Source organism: Hoplias malabaricus, chromosome X2 (assembly GCF_029633855.1).
Source record: "Hoplias malabaricus isolate fHopMal1 chromosome X2, fHopMal1.hap1, whole genome shotgun sequence".
Lineage (NCBI taxonomy): Eukaryota > Metazoa > Chordata > Actinopteri > Characiformes > Erythrinidae > Hoplias > Hoplias malabaricus.
The window spans coordinates 50,089,378-50,110,107 of NC_089819.1; the positions used below are offsets into that span (position 1 = coordinate 50,089,378).

Genomic DNA, 20,730 nt, shown 5'->3' on the forward strand with positions numbered 1-20,730 from the left:
TCTGGAATCATTGGGCGCAAGGCGGGAATACACCCTGGAGGGGGCGCCAGTCCTTCACAGGGCAACACACACACTCACACATTCAATCACACCTACGGTCACTTTTGAGTCGCCAATCTACCTACCAACGTGTGTTTTTGGACTGTGGGAGGAAACCAGAGCACACGGAGGAAACCCACGCAGACACAGGGAGAACACATCAACTCCTCACAGACAGTCACCCGGAGCAGGAATCGAACCCACAACCTCCAGGTCTCTGGAGCTATGTGACTGCGACGCTACCTGCTGCGCCACTGTGCCGCCCAGATCCAAATAATATAATCAAAAAACAATTTGCAGCTTAAAGGAAAACTAGGTCAGATTAGGTGTTTTTTGCTCCTGGGCTCCCCCTAAAGCTGCAGTTTAATTCACTTTTACATCGTTGTCCTGGAATCAAAAGGCGAGGGAGGGAGGAGGACTTGACGTAATGACAGAAGTCCCTTTCTCCCTATTACATGTGAGTAAATCATTCACAGTGCTTTTGAAGCTGTAATTTGGAGGTTACATTTTTACCTAGTGTTCCTTTAATCACATTTCTTGTAAAAGGACAGTAAAGGGAGTTTTGAATCTGCTTACATACAACATCGAATCCTCATTTCACAAAGATTCTATATATCGCTCGGATGATTCATTTCATGGAAGTCAGTGTTAGTAAATGTGTGGAGGACTGTGGGAGTCAAATATGAGTTAAATGTGGTTTGTTTCACAATGAGTAATTGTTCCTTTCAGCACAGAAAGGAGCTTACCACCATGTCTGTCATTTTTAAAGCCTGTTTACTGCTGTGTAGGTAGAAAGAAGGGCTTTATTTCATTCACTGTAATTTATTTGATAACAGACTCCTGAAACTTTCAGGTGTATTTCTTGATACTGCGCTCTGTTGTGACACCTGCGCTCTCACTTCCCACACACTTTTTAAAGGACACAGTAGGAAAGCACAGCACTGGCACATGCGCACATAGAAAAACACAGTTTAAGTACAACTTTTATTAATACTGGAATCATCACAGTGCGTTTTGTTACATTAGCAGTGACTAAAGTTAACAAAAATGAAGAAGATATTACAAAACAAAACAAAACAAAAAAAAACTCGTCATCAGCAAGAGACCAATTAGACTTGGAGGAAAAACAAAAGAGGACACAATAAATTAAAGGAAGAGAAAAAGAACAAGGGGAACAGAGGCGACAGCACCTGTAGCTTTACTTTGACTCCATTGGAGGAAGAAGGGGGAGGGGGTATTTTAAGGAGTGGGGGTGGGGGGTGGTTGGGGGAGTTGTACTAAAACCAACGCACACATCATTTGCTCTTTACAAGAATGAAAATCTGAGAAGTGGTCAAGGGCTAGGCGCGTTTTGTGTGGCCTGTGAGTAAAACAAAAGATGAACGAGAGACTTGAGTGCAGAAGAGAGACCAGAACGATGCTGTTAAGACATTCAGCTGAGTTACCATGGTGCCTGGTTGCCGAGCATCAATTTTGGCTTGTGTCTGTGCATGTGTGTGTGTGGAGAGGAAGCAGAGGTTCCACTGCTGGGAGAGATTCAGGGTCTCTCTCTCTCTCTCTCTCTCTCTCTCTGAACAACAGAGTGTGTGTGGGTTACACTGCGTGGGTGTTGCATGTGTTCGAGCCAGAAAGGAACCCGTCAGCAGAACCGGGTCCAAAATCACAGCTAATGTTTGACACATTAGAGATATGAAGCACAACGCAAGCCCAATATGAGGAAACTGAGGATGCAATACAACAATCAATTTGGGCTCAGATGAGTTAGGTGAACGGCACACGCCTACATAATTTCAAACACTTTATGGTATCCAGCAGTTCCTCTATTAAGAGTAAATAGCCTCTTATAAGCAAGTAGGCCTACTATACACCCACTACCTGGTAGCTTAAATTAGAGCACAAAGTACAATAGCCAGGACGGCAGTAGCCTTGTTATTTGGCTTTCTGCACTAAACAAGTGGCAAATTGTAGGATTTATGTAACTAATTTTGTCAATAGGCATTTTCATTTAGCAATATACCAAAGGTGCAGCTCTTATGAAGGGGTCCTGTTATATGGTAATTGTGTTATTTTCAGCTTGGCTTTTTCTACTGTGAAAAATCATTGTGAGTCCAAAATGGATTTAATATGAACACGCAAGCAGCTGTGCAGGAGTGCAGGACAATTCTGCATTCTGAAGATGATGCAATTATGTTTGCAATTACTGCTAAAGGCTATGAAAACACACTATTTACTGATTCATTAAGGTAGAGAAAATACAACTTGCAAAGGTTTTGTGAAATGGTAAAATGGTTGGATTCTTGTAGGGACTCTTATGTCCAGATGTTAGAATGATGAAAGCAATTACGATAGATGTAACATGTAAAATAGTTTTGGAAACAGAACAGCACAGAAAAACTAACCAATTGCTATTAGGCAAGTGCGGTAAAATGTTTCTCTATTGAATAATAGACATACTTTGTATGATCTGCTGTGTGGCGCCACAGGTTTGGGCCAGCGTAGCATTGGCACAGAGCCCAGCGTTACCAAAATAATAATCAGAACAATAATTTAAAATGTTCCTGACTTTTCAAACATTAGGAAATTCTGACACATCCCAAATAGGTAAAGTCTAATAAAAATAGACTAGCTTGCTAGCAAAACTGCTTACAGAGTGTGGCCTGTTTCGTGTACAAGGAGGGTGGCTTGCTAATGTTTGTCTCAAAGGCAAGCAAAGTTATCAGTGAAAAGGCAAGTGTGTCTGATGCCTGAAACTTTTTTGAGGCAAACGGCTGCACTCCCATCACTTTAAAGAATGTTTTGGGCACTTTGTGACCTGCAGGAGAGAGAGCAAGCTCACATTCCATCACACAGCTGCTACTGCTCAGACTGCTAAAGCTAAGCTAATATAAGCTAGTGCAGTAAGAGCATGTGCAAAAGAAGGAGAGAACACATTTATGAGCATGTAAACATTACTATTAATGAGAGTATTTTCATTAGCTACATTGCCCTCTCAGGAAAAGTGTGTTGCCTTCTCATGGATACGAGTGCAGTGTTTTATTTGAGGAAATAGTGTTTGAGGGCAATCAAACTTCCGTTTGGAAATGTGGCATTTGACTGTTGGCTTGTAATAAGGCAGAATATGAATTATGCATAAAGTAAGAAACAGCACGCAATAGCAGGGTTATGACTGAAATGGTGAACGGTATAAAACACGGCGAAGGTGCGTCAGGGAGGAAAGTTAGACAGATAGCTTGTCACCTCTTCACCTGAGCACCAAGAGAAGTGGCACAGCTCCAAGTGTGCTTTTAGTGACTAAGGATTTAAGTCAATCTAAAGTGACAATAGCCAAGATTCCATCCAATGTGTTGGAATAATGATGCCCCAAACCTTCATATTCACTGCATTTACCTGGTCTCATTCAATGCACAGCTGCATAAAGCACAAAGACACTGTGCTATGCTGCTCTCTGAATTGTATCTCCCAGTATATGCAGTTAATCTTAATGCACCCTGTTTCACTTGCTGTGTTGCTGGTATTCCCCAAGGTGCATCAAGCCAGTAGAGCAGCAAAGCAATCAGAGCATTGTACCAAGGCGTATCTAACTTTATTAGATATGCACCATTGTCTTTAACATTTTCTAAGAATGGCAATAATTTCCCAGGTGTTAATCAATTCTCTATATTCATTTTATTTGGGTCTTCAGGCTAACTGACTAGTGCCAGTGAAATACTTTTGTGTATTTATGATATTTTTTTGTTTGTCCTCATGTAGTGTTTTGTTTATATTGTAGAGTTTCATTTTTGTCCCACACGGTTGCACACATAATTTCTTGTTTTTTAAAAACCGCCATCTGACTTTACAATACTGAATAAACTAAAATAACAACAAGGAAGATATTATTGTCAATATAGGTTTTAAAATATCCAGTGTACTGTGTTTCATTTGCTTTAACTGAATTGTTCTATCCATGCTCCACCCACAAATGCTTACATTCATAGCAACTGTTTTACTGGATGTTCTCCCAATCAACCTAATGACAAACAACAGCAGAACTTATTTGGAGTTGCTTTATATGTTGAGTTTCCAGTTTGAATTGCAACTATTTGGAGTTGGACCATGTTGTGGTTAATCAAAATTTGGCTATTAGCTACAAAACGATTGCTATGCTAACGTTGTTTGCATGGCATCGACCCTACATGATCAATCTATACAATCTATAACTTTCCCAAATGGCAATAATGATGTAATATATTATTTTTTAATCTATTGCACAACTTAAAAATACAGAAATTCAGAACCTGAGGTTAATTTCAATTAAAATGGCCAGCTAGCATCAGCATACTGACAAATCTACCTGCTCAACTCAGTTGTTTGGCATTTAAAAAAGTCTAATCTCCAAAATCCAACTAATTTAATCTCTAACATCCAACTTTGCAACTATAACTATGGAGAATGTGTTTGTGGGTAGAGATATGGTAGGTCTAGTCTTGCATTGCCAGACTCTCTAGGGAGAGTCTGGTACCTACTGCCATTTAACATGGCCAAGAAAAGAAATCTGACGAACCAATTAAAAGTCTGCTATTTTGGCATGACACGCGAAGGCAGTCTTTCACGTCGGACCAGTACCAGAGCCAGTACAAAACCATACACAGAAACGTGTATATGCTGAGGTACAGACAGCCAATCAGAATGCAGCAGGCAGAATAATAACAGTGAGGCCAGGTTAACGCACAGAATGTATCAGACTCTTCGTCTATTTGTGGGCAGAGTGTCTGTGGCTGAGACTAGAGTAGATTACCGTAATAAACCAGTAGTGCAAAGGAAAAACTGTGATTCAGGATGGAAAATGAAATCCGATTTCAAAAGGGTAACAGCTCAGGATGATGCTCCTTTATTTAGGATTTAGCTCCCCTCTCTGTATCTTTCTTCTATGCAATTCTCTCGCTCTTTCATTAACGCCTCCTTTCTCTCTCATTGCACAGATTGGTCTGAGGTTCAGTGTGAAATAGAGAAGATTAAGCAGGAAACTGGGATCACATTAAATGATCACCTTGTACATTGAAGAAACCGTATACAGGTACTGGATATTTAACTGTAAGACCCATTTTTTTCCCTTAGAAAACTCTGCCCTATTGCTGTTATACCTCGTGCCAATTGACCTTTACTTTTTAACCCCCAGTTAGACAATATCTGTGTGGGACATGTTTTGTTAAGTTAGCTCTGGGGCAGTTACGTCCACCTTTGTTTACAGTACATGTATGTATATATGTGACTATATATATATACAAAAGTTATGACCTGTGCTTTCTGGAAGAGTCTCAGTGACCTCTGATTGGGTCACTGTGGCTGGCTAGTAGTACTAAGCCATGGTCCCCTTCCCCATTCACTTGTAACAAAAGGCTCAAACATTCTGGCACAATCTTACTCTTGCAAAGCAGGTACACATCGATATTTTTTAATTAGCTACAGGCATTCCTAAAACAGAGTGCTCTATTTATGCAAAATAAATAATCCAGAAACAAACAAAAAAAAAAAGTAATAAGTATTAAGTGTCCATTTAGTCGCACACGTAGTGGTCATTTTCGAGCGACAGAGCTATGCGAGACGGCAGGGGTTATAATGAATCATGGGAGCACAGAAAGTCACTCACAGACAGATACTACAGGACTAAAACAGTGTTTCTGGCCACCTATACACTACTCCAGAGTCCAGAGTCACCAATGGTCATCCTTTTTCTTTTTTTCCGCACACTTTGTAATGGGTGTCCCACACAATGCTTCACGGTTCTCTTTGTAACTCGTCCTATGTTCTATATCAGGCAGTGGAATGCTCACATTATAAAGAACTGGACTGCTCTATTTTGCCAGAGATCATCCTCTCTACCTCCCTATTTCTTCATCTTTATCCTCATTCTAATCCTTCTTTTCTTATCCACACCAATTCCCTCCATTCTCAAACTCTTACCTTCAGGTCCGTGCCTTCATCTTAGCTCATCGACTCACCCCCAGCACGTACAGCCGAGTCAGGGGGGCTGTAATTTGAGGCTTGATGTCAGATTGTTAAAAGGTGAGACCCAACCCACTCTGAATTCATGAAAAAAAGTAAATAGATTCTATTTAAATACTCAACTTGGAATAGTTAAAAATAAAATAGAATAAAAATCACCAATCGGCCACCACCCTAACTCCTTTCTTGTTTCCTTCACACTACACTTACACTTTCTCTCTTCTTTTCCTTTCTTTGTATTGTTTACTTTCTGCATCTCTTAAGGTAAGTGCCTCTTGTCTTCTTAACCACTGCACTCAATGCACCCACACAGGCCCCTTGTGGTCAATGTGAACATTACCTACTCTAAGTGTTCTCCCTCTTCACTTCTTTCTCCTTTTATGGCCAGCACTAAAGCAGAGATAATATGAGAGATGCAAAGTGAAGAGGAAGAGCAGTTCTGGAGACTGATATTGTTATTACTAATACTGGCAATCCTTGCAGTTTACATGATCATAGCTGTTGGTCTTAAGGCTAAATCAAACCATTATGGGACGTATAATCATAGTTCCTAATAATCAGGACCTTCAAGAGATTGTCATTAGCAATAATAACAACAACCTTCAACTCCTCTTTCCTTTGTTCTCCTCATATTATGTCCAGCCCTCAATTGGACAAAGATCTGCTGACAACATCAGCCTCCACACTGAAGAAAACTACAGCAAAGCTACTCTTGTAATTCCTTCTTCCTCACACCGACAAAAAATAAAAAATAAAAGCATTATTGCTCCACATTATATTGGCATTTTTTTCATGTCTACAAAAAATACATACACCTGATGCGCACACATGTTCTGGGTTTAAGATTAATTGCTTAGAAATAAAAGAACAACAAACAGAAGACAAGCCCCGCCCCCTTCATAGAACCACAAGCTGACCTGCAGCAGAGCCCCAATCACCTTCAGCCTGACTGACAGCCACACCAACCAATCACAAAACAGGTAAACACACCATAACAGTTCGGTTACTTTCAGCAGGTGGTGTGATGTCAGAGAGCTGGAGGTGCGGGGGTGGGGCAACAGCACCCCGAGTCTTCCTCTTCTCCCTACATGAGCTTTTCCAGCACTGAATCCCTGGGGTTCCGAGTTAGAGGCTTGCTGTTGTACACAGGGTCTTTATTCTTCAGTCCCCTGTCCCTCCTCCTTTCAGCCGCCTGGCATCTCGCTACAGTCTGACTACAATCCCACTGCAATTGGGTGGTGTTAATAAGACAAAACATGCGTCCAGACACGCTAAAGAGTTATAGTGGCCGGAGCCTGTTGTTATTTAGCATTTAACTTTTTTTTTAATTCTCGTTATCATTATTTAGCGTTTCATCACGTAATTTAATTCTAACGATGTCTTTAAACATTTACTTTAGATTTTTTAAATCCTCTTATTCATAGGTCATTCTCTACAGAGTCCACGATGTGTAGTGTTTATTTAATTGGTTTTTTTTTTACCCTCTCTTTCGGTTTTCGCACAAAATTTCAGCCATCACAAAATGCGTGGAGCTGAGCGGTCGTTGGAGACGGTCTTGCGCAGCCTAACGCCACGGCGGATGGACACCAGCATGTCCACACCCTCCTGGGGCTCCAGTGGTTCATCCTGGGGCCCCTCTGGTCTGGGAGGAGGGGGCTGGTCGGGAAGCGAGGGGAAGGGAAACTGACCCTCCCCCAGAGCGTGGGCACTGGCCACCAGCTCACCAATTTTTTCCACCAGACTGTGGCGGTTGGCAGCCAGCAGCTGGTCCTCTTCTCCCGGCTGACCGTACACACTCATCTCCGCGGCTCCTGCACCCCAGGCCGTATTGGGCAGGCTCAGACGCTTGGGGGATGCCTTCACATACTCCAGAGCACTTGGAGAGGCATCATCCGCCACATAGAATACACACTCTTCACTCCCGACACGAGCGGGTGGTCCTGGGTAAGGCGAATCGGGCACAGTGGGGGTCTTGACCGGCACTATGGGTGGGCGTATGGGTATGGGGCCAGCGTTAGACAGGGTGCGTCTTACGCCAGGTTTGGTGGAGGGCGTCCGACGGATGGTGGCAGTACCTGGAGTGCCCGGACCTCCACCTCCGCCACCACCAGCTCCTGGGGGTCCACCTTGAGCCCCTGCTCCGCTGGGCAGGCCAGCCGTGCTGGCGGGACGCTTGGTCTGGATCATGCGGCGGTAGTTCTGAGCGATGTTGCTGTGGCGAGGGATGGTGGAGGATTTGTCGAAGTCAGTCTGACCGTCAGCCTCAGTGTCGCCATTCACAGAGTAGCAGTCATAATCAGAGCCTGAGGGGTTAGGGAGCAGATGGAGAAATTAAAAACTGAAATATAATCATAGAATCCTCTTTTAAATCTATTCACAGTGACCTATGAACACTGTCTAAACTTAAAGTGACTCATTCTTGAAGTGTGCAACGGTTACAGCGAGCACTGTTTACTGTTCAGAAAGAGCTGTGAAAGTGTGTATGGGGGTTACCCTGGGAGGGTATTGTGTCCTCAGAGCACGAAGGTGTGGTTGTTTGAGTGCTGTATCCACTGGAGTACTGAAGCGAGTCTCTGCTGCTTTTCTGCTGCTCCATACTGAGTCCCCGGGTCAGCACCATGGCCAGGTCACTGGCGGCTGGAGACACTTCCTCCCCATGCTGTAACACACACATCTTCATTTAAATGAACACACCCTCAGCCATGTTGAAAGCTTATATATATATAATTACCTTAGGTGCTATCAAATCAAATTACCATTACCTTAGCTGCTATAGTAGCCGGGGTCATCCTTGGCCTCTGAGGGTCTTCAGGATGGACCCCAGCGTAGCCTTGTGATTGGGGTGATGCTTCGGACTCCCTCAACCTGTCCAGGGGCTCCTTCCTCCTCTGGAGCGTGTTGACCAGCTCATGGGGACCTGCCTTAGACCAGTCCTGAAGGAATGGGTGTGGTTATTTTCAGGTCAGTTTAATAAGCAGAATTCTTTCACTCTCGGATGAGAGGGGAGACCCGCCCACTATCCAGCAGTTTGAGCGTCCTTTATTGTAAATATCTAAGATGTGTGCTTTTTGATAATGACCAATACTGTGTAAATGTGCCATTCTGAACTGACTGAACTCAGAAATGGCTACAAGGTACCATCCTTGGCCTGCTCAGTTTAGCAAATCTCATAGAGAGAGATTTGTAACCGGGATCCAGCAAACAGAAAAAAGGTTGGTGTTAAGGAGCAAAATGAGGTAATGAATGAAGTTAAGCAGAAAATGAAATTAAAGCAGCACAACTGTAAATATGCATTATTAAAGGCAAGCAAAAATAACACAAACACCGACACACGCACACCCTCGCAGCAAAAATGCCAAAAATAAAAAAATAAAATAAAATCTCAGCAAAGAAAAAGTGCTCATGGAAACAAACCTTCCAGCAAGGGACCTTTGATGTGGGAGAGGAAGTGTTGGATCCAGGGGAGCGGTTATAGGGTGGGGACGCAGGAAGTATGACAGAGAAAGGCCTGATGGAGCCAGTGTGAGAGAGAGCAGGGCGGAAGGTAGCGAAGGACGAGCCAAACTGCGGAACGGAGAGACAAGATCAAGATTGTCAGAGCAGCTTGAGACCCCCGGGGTCCCTCGTGTGACCCAGGACCAGAGGGAGCTGCCTCACTTGGGCAAAAGATTACAGAAGTCTTAAAGTCAGAGCACAGGGTGGATGAGTGCAGGCAAGAGCAATGTGAGCCGTGAGAGCATCCACTCGTGCCATTTGGTGCCATGACCTGTCCGTATTTACACATCAGTGAATACGGCAGTGCTATGAATACAGCAGACTGTATGAATACATCCTGAGTGTACTGCATATAAATTAGGGCTGCAATGATTAGTCCACATGGCCAATTAGACTTTTACAACACTGATTATGGAAAAAGCCTATGCATTATTGCCCTCTGTAATGACCTATAATGATACACCATGCCACTCTGACAACGTGTAAGCAGTTGTACAAACAAAACTTTGGCTGTAGGTGAAATTGTCTACTGCTTGCAGCACCAAATAATGATAGAGTCCAGTCTCTCAAACAGTACAGTATATGGTACATTATAGAAGTTATGTTTATTATGATATGGTAGTATCTAGTATGTACTGGCGTAGGGTGTAGTGTACAGTACATATACTTCATTCATTCATTCATTCATTATCTGTAACCCTTATCCAGTTCAGGGTCGTGGTGGGTCCGGAGCCTACCCGGAATCATTGGGCGCAAGGCAGGAATACACCCTGGAGGGGACGCCAGTCCTTCACAAGGCGACACACACTCACACACTCACACCTACGGACACTTTTGAGTCGCCAATCCACCTACCAAAGGACCTACCAACTCCTCACAGACAGTCACCTGGAGGAAACCCACGCAGACACAGGGAGAACACACTACACTCCTCACAGACAGTCACCCGGAGGAAACCCACGCAGACACAGGGAGAACACACATATACTTCAAATTTTTCTATTTCAAAAGCAAGTGGTGGAAATAGTATAATTAGGTAATTAATTCTTGATAGACTAACACACAATGATTAGTTGCAGCCCTAATATAAATGTGTTACGTGGTTATGTGATGAAAAGCAGCACAATTTCATATTGACACCTAACAAGACAAAGAGCAGGCTGAGATATTGATGCGATGTACGAATCTAGAACACTGAGACGTTTTGAATCTCATGCTAGTGTGTACTTACTGCTGTGGGAGAGCTGCATTCACTCACTGACTGACATGTTTCTGACGCCTCTGAGGAGGCTGAGCTCGAAGACTTCTGCAGGACAAAGCAAGAGACCAGAATGAAAACATGATGAAAAATAAAACATCACTGACCAAACCTGGTTCAACCTACCTCAGGATTACTGAGCTGGGTTCATTACTTACTCAAAACTGGTGTAAATCTCCACTTATAAATCAGCATTTAATAGAACGTGTCACTATTTAGCAAAATATAAATATAATTGTATTAATTGTTATTATATGTTTGAGGGGGGCAGGCCTCACAGCATTTAATTGTGTTTCTTTAGAAGGCATTTTAGTGTATAATGCAATCTCAGACTTCAGTACCATTTAATAATAGGTAATAATAATAATAATAATAACAGGTGTTGCAAATATAATAAACTATTTTGGTGAATTTTATCAATTATAATGATAATTAATAAGAAGTTTATTTGAGCAGATGCAGTAATAAATACTGTTATAATAAATTGGGAAACATTCGAAATTCAGTGCATTTGAACTGTCATCATCAACATCAGACTGCGTTGGGGATGCTATGCTAACTGATGCTGGTACCTGGCTGGTGATGTCAGATGGCATGGGCGAGGGGGGCTTGGAGTACACATTGGCGTCCTGAGAGATGAAGCCGGAGTCGTGGGATGAGACGCTGCTGAGGCGGTGAGCGCCCCCCGCTGGCGGCTGCGCCAGGCTGCGGTAGCGACAGGACGAACTGGGTGAGTGAGTCTGAGAGCCTCCCGAGGAGCGAGAGGCGCTACTGTGGGCGCTGTTCACACTGCTGCAAGGCCAGGAGGGTGAGGAGGACATTGAGGACAGAGAACACATGGAAGAAGTGGACGGTGTGGAAGAAAGAGTAGGGGAGAGGTGGGGAAATCAAAGTATGAAGACACAAAGGAGGATATGATCGGAACGTAGGTATGGGAGATGTCCCAGAAAGTGTTCCAGAAAGCATGAGCAATGGATATGAAAAGAGGGAGGATGTGGAGGGGTTTGAAGAAAGAAGTAGGAGTAAGGGAAAGTGGAGTGAGTGGTATAAGGGAATTTAATAAGGGGATTGAGGTCAATTGCACACATGAGGGGAACGAGAGTGAGTATTTGATTCAACGTAAGGTAATGGAAATGAAGGGTTAGATCATTAACAATGGCATGGGGTAGAAACACATATGTCAGTCAAATAAAAGGGCAGGTTTTCATACGTGGACACAAACCAAAAAAGGTGTAATATGTTCAGGAGGTAAAGAGGTGAGAGTAGGAATTGAGGGCAGGAGGGAGAGGTAGATGGAAAACACAGGTTGGAGAGAGTGTGAGAACGAGACGTTCAGGCATGGGCTGACACTGTAAAGGGCAGGGGGCCTGGCATGGAGAGCAAGAGATCTGTCCATAGTGACCAGTCATGGACATTTTCCCTGCCTCCATGCAAGGCTGCTTAACACACACTCACACACACACACAACCACACGCACACACTGCACATATACACCCACAGGTACAGCAAAGTAGATCCACAGAGCACAGCTGGCTGGAGAGCATTCAGCGAGTTACACGTGGGCTGATCAAAGACCAATTTCTCTAGGTCGTTCATTTTTTAATTTGTATTATTTACTGCCTGCAGCAAATGTAATACTTTTTCTAGAGGTTTCTCCTAAAGCCTTTAATCTCTAACGCTTTAGTCTCTGAAGTACATGTAGAATGTTTGAGTGGATTTATGAATCGAAATCGGTCTAATGTTGACGAGACATCTTTATCTCTTAAAATTAAAGATTCTATATCCTGGAAAATGTTTATGCAGTAATTTAAACATTATTTAAACTGCAGCACATATCGTAAAATAAAACAGACACATTTTAATAGCCCTTGTGATGTCAAAACACCAACACATTGACCTACAGCCTACAACAGTTTGAATCAACACTAGGTTGTATTTTACCTTAAACTTACAGCATCAAAACCATTGTGATGCTTCACTGACCTGTAATACGGAGAATAGAATCTGCTATTGCTACTCTGGGCTCAGCACTTCAGAAACGGCACTATGTAACTTTCAGAGGAGGGTAGGAAATCACTTCCACTTTCAACCTTGATTGCAGGACAGTGCTGTAAAGGTGAGTTTAAAGGTGGGCTAATGTTATATATTCATTCATTCATTCATTATCTGTAACCCTTATCCAGTTCAGGGTCGAGGTGGGTCCGGAGCCTACCTGGAATCATTGGGCGCAAGGCGGGAACACACCCTGGAGGGGGCGCCTGTCCTTCACAGGGCAACACTCACTGACATTCACTCACACCTACGGACACTTTTGAGTCACCAATCCACCTACCAATGTGTGTTTTTGGACTGTGGGAGGAATCCGGAGCACCCGGAGGAAACCCACACAGACACAGGGAGAACACCCCCCGTCACACACTCCAGTCACCAGGAGCGGGATTCGAACCCTCAACCTCCAGGTCACTGCGACACTACCTGCTGCACCACTGTGCCGCCCTAATGTTATATGCTCATATGTAAATGTGTTTGTAGTTGTGACATCAGAACCATGATTAATAAGAGGTTGTTTAGTGTTAACTATGTTTCAACTGAGGAAGGATAAGCAAAATGCTAACGCAGTACTTCACACTCATATCTTATTACAGTTTTGCATAACACCTGCTCTTTAAAAATTGAGCTCTAGCTTTCAGATACTGTTTTGGTGGCTTAATTGCAAATCTATCCCCAGGGGATCACAGGCAGCCGTGGCCTTACTTCAGGTCTGTGAACTGCATTTTCTACACCACTTGTCAAATGGCACAGAGACAGAATAATTTGTCTGAAAATCGACAGGCGTAACCTGGAGCAGTTTTTTGTAGCCAGTAACATAATTACAATTCCTTTGGACAGCCCACAGTTCAGACAAAGGCCCTCACACATAGTAATGGCTTGACATGGTCAGAGAGCATCACTCATGCTGGGTCCTTAATGCACAGTACGTTTGTTATGGACACAAAAACAGGCAGAGGATCACGGACACAGACGTGTTAACATATTTTAGATAAATACAGGGGAAAACAGAAAGCACGGTGTGGGCCAGAGCAGCAGATAGGCAGACATGCAAGCGCCACTTTAGCAGAATTTCCTCTCACGCATACCACACACACACACACACACACACACACACACACACACACAACTACTACACAAAATATAACTGAGGCAAAATTATTAAAAAAACTAAATACACCCCTCAAACAACAGTCAAGACAAGAATAAATATACAACAATAAAACTCTCAGTAATCTCTCTATCACTTTCTTTCTCTCTCTCTCTATCCATTAATCACTGGGTCTCACCTGCACATGCTGCTTTTCCTGGAGCCGGAACTACTTGGGGAAGAGGGAGGGGTCTGGTAGGACCAGCTGTAGTCTGATCCCTTCAGATCCTTTATTACCTGAGGAGAGAAACACAAATAAATACAATCATTCATTCATTATCTGTAACCCTTATCCAGTTCAGGGTCGCGGTGGGTCCAGAGCCTACCTGGAATCATTGGCCACAAGGCAGGAATACACCCTGGAGGGGGCGCCAGTCCTTCACAGGGCAACGCAGACACACACACACACACTTTTGAGTCGCCAATCCACCTACCAACGTGTGGTTTTGGACTGCAAACCGGAGCACCCGGAGGAAACCCATGCAGACACAGGGAGAACACACCAGCTCCTCACAGACAGTCACCTGGAGCGGGAATCAAACCCACAACCTCCAGGTCCCTGGAGCTGTGTGACTGCGACACCTACCTGCTGCACCACCGTGCCACCAAATACAATCAAAAATGTTTATTTATTTACTTTTATTTATGTGCTGTAACCTTTTGGTGGTTAAAATGAACACAATCTTAAAAATAATTCTGAGTTGTGTGTTAACAACATGACAGTTTGGGGGCTTTTCCATTGCATGCTACCTACTCAACTTGGTTTGGCGTGCATCTCAGCTCTGGTCTCTAGTAGCTTTCTCATTAGCACAGCTCTCTAGCAAAATTTAGCTGGTGATGTCAGAAAACCGCATCTATGATGGGAAGCACACGATTTAGAAACCACATTCGCTGCGTAAACGTTAAGTGCTGTTTACTCATCGTGTATACACTGTGCTGCTTTTTTGGTTCTCAAACATCACCAAAGTTTTCTCATTACTTGTTGCACGTTCATGTCTCGGTTGCTCCAAGGAGTGTTTGTAAAAGACCATGGTAAAATTTTACAGGCTGTTGTTATGAATCCAATAAAAACAAATGTGATTGCTGCTATAAATTAGAGTTTATACAGATGGCAAGTTTGTGCTGGAGGTCTGCATTAAGTCATAATTGACAAGTCTCTTTGGCCAGTCAGTGCTCTGAAAGCTTTACAAGTCACCATTTAGTCCCCAGTCAGCTCACTTGGAACAGCGCCTGAGCAAGTACTAAAAAGAGACAGGCTCCTAGTCCCATTCAACAGATTCATCTAACAGAAAAGCAAAGAAGCCAAACCGAGCTGAGCTGAGTAGGTACCATGTAGAGGAAATGCACCATTTGTTGCATGTGTGTAATGGATACAATTCTAAGTAGTGAGCCTAGGCATCCATTACATTCTCTTTGTAGCTCCAGGTCAAAACTAAAGAAGCAGACTTCAGACTACATTAAAGGTGATGGTAAATGATCTCTGTAAGCCTAGCTCTGTAGGTTATATTAGGTTTACTGCTATGAGAGTCGTAAAAACGGTCCAGTACATCACTGCAACTGCCCTGTTTCTTATACAGGACCTCTATAACAAAGATGATGGAGGATAGCCATCAACGTTGCCTCTGTCACTACACACTCCTTTTTCTGAGCCCTGTCATCCAGAAAGACGTACAGGAGCATCAGATCCCAGGATCATCAAGAACAGTTTTTTTTCCCCACACTGTGTTCATCTGGTCACACACAACCTGAATACTAGCCTACAGATTACAGATTACAGATCACTCTGATTCTCCCAGTTCACTCATCATATTCACATTGAGATCCACTAGCTCAGGAACTGTATGCACTTTCCACTTACCTGGAAATTCTTCAACGGTACTTACAAAAGCTGTAGACTGGACTACATATCCAATGCAGGATCATTATTAGCATAGTAGCATAATTAGCATCTTAAATCACACCTCATTTTCATGCACATATTTGTATTTATGTTACTGCATTTATTGATTATTGTCTGTTGTACTTATTGTCTATGAACCTTGGCTTGTGCTTTGTCTATTGTCCTTGCACTATTGTCACACGTCGTTTATCTGTTACCGCGCCAGAGATTTAGCTTCTCGTTGTACTGTACAACCCCGTATTAGTGCAATGTACCGGTCCTCATTATCCTGGTGGGACCATGCCCTCCATGCTGTAGTTTTGTCCTCGTTCCATCACACCCACTTCATTTTCAGAAGAGGGATTTCTGTTTGGTGTTTGGTTTTAGTCCATTGTCAAGTTTCCTATTTCATCTAAACTCATCCTAGTTGTATGTGTAACTCAGTTAAGTCTGTGTAGAACTATCTATTATGTAGTCCAATGTTGTTTTGAAAAGAATGATGAAGTGCTAGTGCTAATCCTTTCTGCTGCACTGCTGTGTTGAAGCATAGGGCTGAATAGGTGTGTGTGAGTTTACCAGTTTACCTGCTCGCTGGCTGGGGGCAGTTTGTGTGGATCAGTGGTCAGCACAGTGAGGTCATCGATAATGGCCTGGAGATGTGTGATCTCTCCCAGCATTGCGATTTCTCCATTCTGAAAAAAAAAAAATCACGGTTACACATTTAATCTTCTTGTATATATTAATTTAAATATATCACCAAACTATAACACAACGAGCACTGTGCAGTGTTCTCACCACTACAGGCTGCAGGAAGCTGATGAAGGTGCAGAAGCGCCCTCTTTCCTCCACTAGTGCGCGCCGCACGGCCTGTTTCTCTGTCTCCTCCATCAGCAGGTACATGTCATTCACATCCTGCATAGCACTGTCCAGCTGTGGCTGCAGGTCACCTCGGCCTACAGGGGGCAGCAGAGTACCAGAGGAGGAGTAGAAGAGAAGGGAAAGTATAGGCAGAAAGGGGACAGTGGCCGGGTAATGGTCAGAATATCAGCATGAAAGCATTTGGACACAAGATGAACAGAAAAGTTGGATCATACATGTTAGGTGTCGGAAGGTGAAAAGATTTAGGACAGAGCAGGAATATCAGAGAGTTGACAAGGCAAGAAAGAAAAACAGAATTACATAAGAATGGACCGTACAGAATGTACATTGTCAACATCACCTCTCAAAACATGGACACAAAACAAAACAGTTTTCGCTAGTCGACTGTGGCTAGCATCTACGCAGCTGATGAAAGACAAACAGATGGACTACACAGCCCCCAATGCTTTCTACTCTCAGTAAACAAAATGAAGTCTCCCCGAGGATGTTAACAACATTAAGTCATGCGGATCATAAAGTTAGCACTGGCCATAACCTTCTTTTAAAGGCGCGAATTTTGTTAACCCGAAAAAGAGCATCTTTCTCAAACAGCTAGCATGCTGGGACAGCATTAGCTAATCATGCAAACAAATGTGAAGCTCAGGGCATCATGGGAGAAAGAGGGAAAGACAGCAGCTAGGGTCTGATGTCATGCTGATAGGTCACAACACCGAGCATCTCTGTTAGGGTCAACTCTGCATGCCGTCCTAACTGAGTTAGTAGCATGGACGAGAGATGTGCAGAAAAATTACAGTCATAAAAACAAAGGTTCCAGAAGAGTTCTTTGTAGAGATGCGATAAAATAACAAATTGTGGTTGCATACAAATATTTGTAAATGGCTCTTTAAAGAAGCACATTTACAAATAAAGGTTTTTAGGTTTCTCCATGACACCATTACAAAGAACTCTTCTGACACCTTTGTGTTAAAGAGTGAAGATGTTCACAAGGAGCAGCAGCTTTGTGGGGAGTATCATACTTACCCTGCAGCTCTACAAGGTGAGAGAGTGAGAGAGTGAGAGAGAGAGAGAGAGAGAGAGAGAGAGAGAGAGAGAGAGAGAGAGAGAGTAGGAATGAAGGACAGCAGGGGTATTCAGGAGAGGGTGAAGGACATGAAACATGAGAGTTATAGCAAAAAGAGAGAAATTAGAGATAGATAGATAGATAGATAGATAGATAGATAGATAGATATAGGGTGGGGGGGGGGGTAAGAGAAAGAGAAGGGGCTCCATGTTAAGGTTAGTATATAGAAGCCATCACAGCTCATTTCACAGCCAAAATGCTTTGGGATTGTTAGAGCAAAACCTCTGCAGCAACCAAACACCCCAAACCCCCAAAATAACAAGTACACCTCTTACACTGGAACATATAAGCATATTATAAGCCATAGATTTATCATATAATCCAACTCTATTCATTCTTATTGGCTGCAGAGGAGGTGTAAATGAAATAATTAGTAGGTTGGTCACTGACATTTGCCCAGTGCACTACATTTAATAATGGTACTTTCATTTAATGGTTCTTTAGTGTTTAGTCTTCCTAGTAACACACCAACTTATCATCTCCTCTTCAAGAGCACAAATTATTGGCTGCTGAGATGTGAAGGGGAATGGCTCAACAGATGACGTGAGAGCTGTAGATTCAGCCGCCGACCAGTAGGGGGAGGTATTACCTTACCAAATTGAGGGAACGGATTCACAACTTAGAAGCAATGGATCGCTCTCACATCACAGCTTTAGGAAAACAAATATTAGCCACATTGGGGATTTGGCTGTCCATCATGGGTCATGGACGCTACTGAAGTCAAATCACACAGTCCATAAAGCACTGTTGTCAATCACTGCCACAGAGCTGCTGATGGTCTCCTCTGAGCTGCTGGATTTCACCTTGAGCTGATGGTGTCCTTGAGTTTCTCCAGAAGGCCAAGATTTCTTCCGGGCAGCAGGGGACGGTTACATAACTCAGATCATTCAGCTTTACCTGTCGTTATGGAAACCGGATCTACAGTTCCTGCTGTTACTGTGGCAGATTAGATGTTTTGGTGTAAGGCTAGTGTTTTTTTGTTTTTTTATTTTTCACCACATCCTGTGTCTGCTGTGAATATTAAGACCAGATTATTCTGTCTATTGTTTTCAAACCCAATCTCTTATGAATTTCATTAACCTTCATTCTACAAAGACACAAATATCTAACTTTGTTTCCACAGCAGTGGAAAACAGTGGACACTGTCTCAGCTGTAAGATTGTAGCAATTAAAAGGAGGTTACATACCTTTTCTCGCCTTCTTCTGCAGTTTCATTGTGTCTGAAGACTTCTTTTTTATCTCATGGCGAGAGCGCTTATACTCTACAAAACAAACATATAGAGAATTATGCAGAATATGGCCGTATATTTATCAATTATGGGAAAAAAATCAAATATATCGGTAACATGAGGCATATTATGAGTTACCTTTGGCATGGTCCTTGTCCAGTTGATTTGCTGTTTTCTTCCAGTCCTCAATTCGCTCCTGCAAAGGGTTGATCAGGCTTTCCATTAGGGCACTGAGAGAGGCAGAGTCAGATAGATGAGAGAGAGAGAGAGAGAGACAGTTAGATTTCATATCCCACTCATACACCACATTTCATTGCATAACTTACTACGCAAAGTGTAGAACTGTGTAATTACATGAGAATTATACTGTAAAGGATGCAATAAATCCATATTTTAAGGGTTAAACCTAAAGTGAATAAGTACAGGAATGTAGGGGTCATTACAGGGAACACTCATCATCATCATCATCTCTCATTTGGCCTGTGTTATTACAGATTTTTTTGCCTATGAGAGTGGAAGTTTAAATCCAGTGAGAGATGATGGTCGTCTGTGTGGTTTACAGTGGCTTTGAAGGTAGTAGGGCTTCCATTCATTAGACTGTCAATGAAAATAGTCAACAGATGTCTTTTAATGAGGTGAGAGAAAGTGTGTACATGTGTGTGTTCATGTCCTGTGTCATCAGATATTCAGATGTGTGTGTTCCTGGCAAAGATTTTATTGAACAACACAACACAGTAAGCTTTTCCTTTTTGTCTGCTTTACAAACACAGATGATTAAAGTCCTAAACAAGCATTGAGAGATACACGTGCAAAGTATAAATACAAAATACATTTCTACACTCAGCATCTATTTCTCCAGCTACATTTGCCATAAAGGTGTACTTTGTAGAATTACAATTACAGACTGTTCTTTGTTAGCCCCCTTTCACACCGCTGATGAGTTTAAAAACTTCAGCATCACTGCTGTGTCTAATCCACTCGTATCAGTGCGAAACACACAAAACACACCAGCACCATGTCAGTGTCAGTGTCAGTGTAGCACTGAGAATGGTCCACCACCCAAATAATGCATGTGGTGGTCCCGGCCAAGGAGAGAGGGGCAAGCAAGTATGCGGAGCAATAGATGAACTACAATCTGTAATTGGAGAGTTACAAAGTGCTCCTATTTATAAAAGCAGCTGATAACATGGACAGTGATTATACATGGGATATACATACATACATATGGAAACAGTCTATATCTGCACCAGCCGAATGAACGGTACATTTACAGGAAAAAGCTAAAACCCAGCCTTAAACCTGATTAAAATAAAAGTGATTCTTGGAGCCTGTTTGCTGTCTCTTTAAGACTGAATGAATGTGGACTCACACACACACAGAAGTGACATACTCAAGGAGCAGGTTATTTATTATAAATGATTCTGTCCATACTTGGTAAAATGGCGAAGTTTAGCCTCAATGCTACGGTGCCGCATGCACATCCGGGTCAGCGCTGATCCGATATCTCGGGTGGCACCTGCAAGAAACACAAGCAAGAGGAAAGGAATACAACAGGTTACGACTGAAGGAAAGTCAAATTAGGAGAACATACATACTACAAGAGCTCCAGATATGGCATACACCTGGTTTAACAATGGCTAATGTTTG

The 20,730-nt window shown here is 42.8% G+C and overlaps 1 protein-coding gene across 1 annotated transcript in view; it reads right to left on the reverse strand.

The window, feature by feature from the left end:
• Positions 1 to 884: 884 nt before the first annotated feature.
• The window catches only part of LOC136676484 (protein MTSS 2-like), a 76,301-nt gene continuing 56,455 nt past the window's right edge, over positions 885 to 20,730 (reverse strand). Inside the window, exons 4-14 of the mRNA XM_066653551.1 lie at positions 20,515 to 20,599; positions 19,222 to 19,313; positions 19,042 to 19,116; positions 16,651 to 16,808; positions 16,440 to 16,547; positions 14,116 to 14,213; positions 11,350 to 11,569; positions 10,751 to 10,825; positions 8,787 to 8,957; positions 8,518 to 8,683; positions 885 to 8,327 (exon numbers count right to left, since the gene is read on the reverse strand). Coding sequence (XP_066509648.1) covers positions 7,540 to 8,327; positions 8,518 to 8,683; positions 8,787 to 8,957; positions 10,751 to 10,825; positions 11,350 to 11,569; positions 14,116 to 14,213; positions 16,440 to 16,547; positions 16,651 to 16,808; positions 19,042 to 19,116; positions 19,222 to 19,313; positions 20,515 to 20,599 — 2,036 coding nt within the window. The 3' untranslated portion in view covers positions 885 to 7,539. The remainder of the gene's footprint in view (positions 8,328 to 8,517; positions 8,684 to 8,786; positions 8,958 to 10,750; positions 10,826 to 11,349; positions 11,570 to 14,115; positions 14,214 to 16,439; positions 16,548 to 16,650; positions 16,809 to 19,041; positions 19,117 to 19,221; positions 19,314 to 20,514; positions 20,600 to 20,730) is intronic.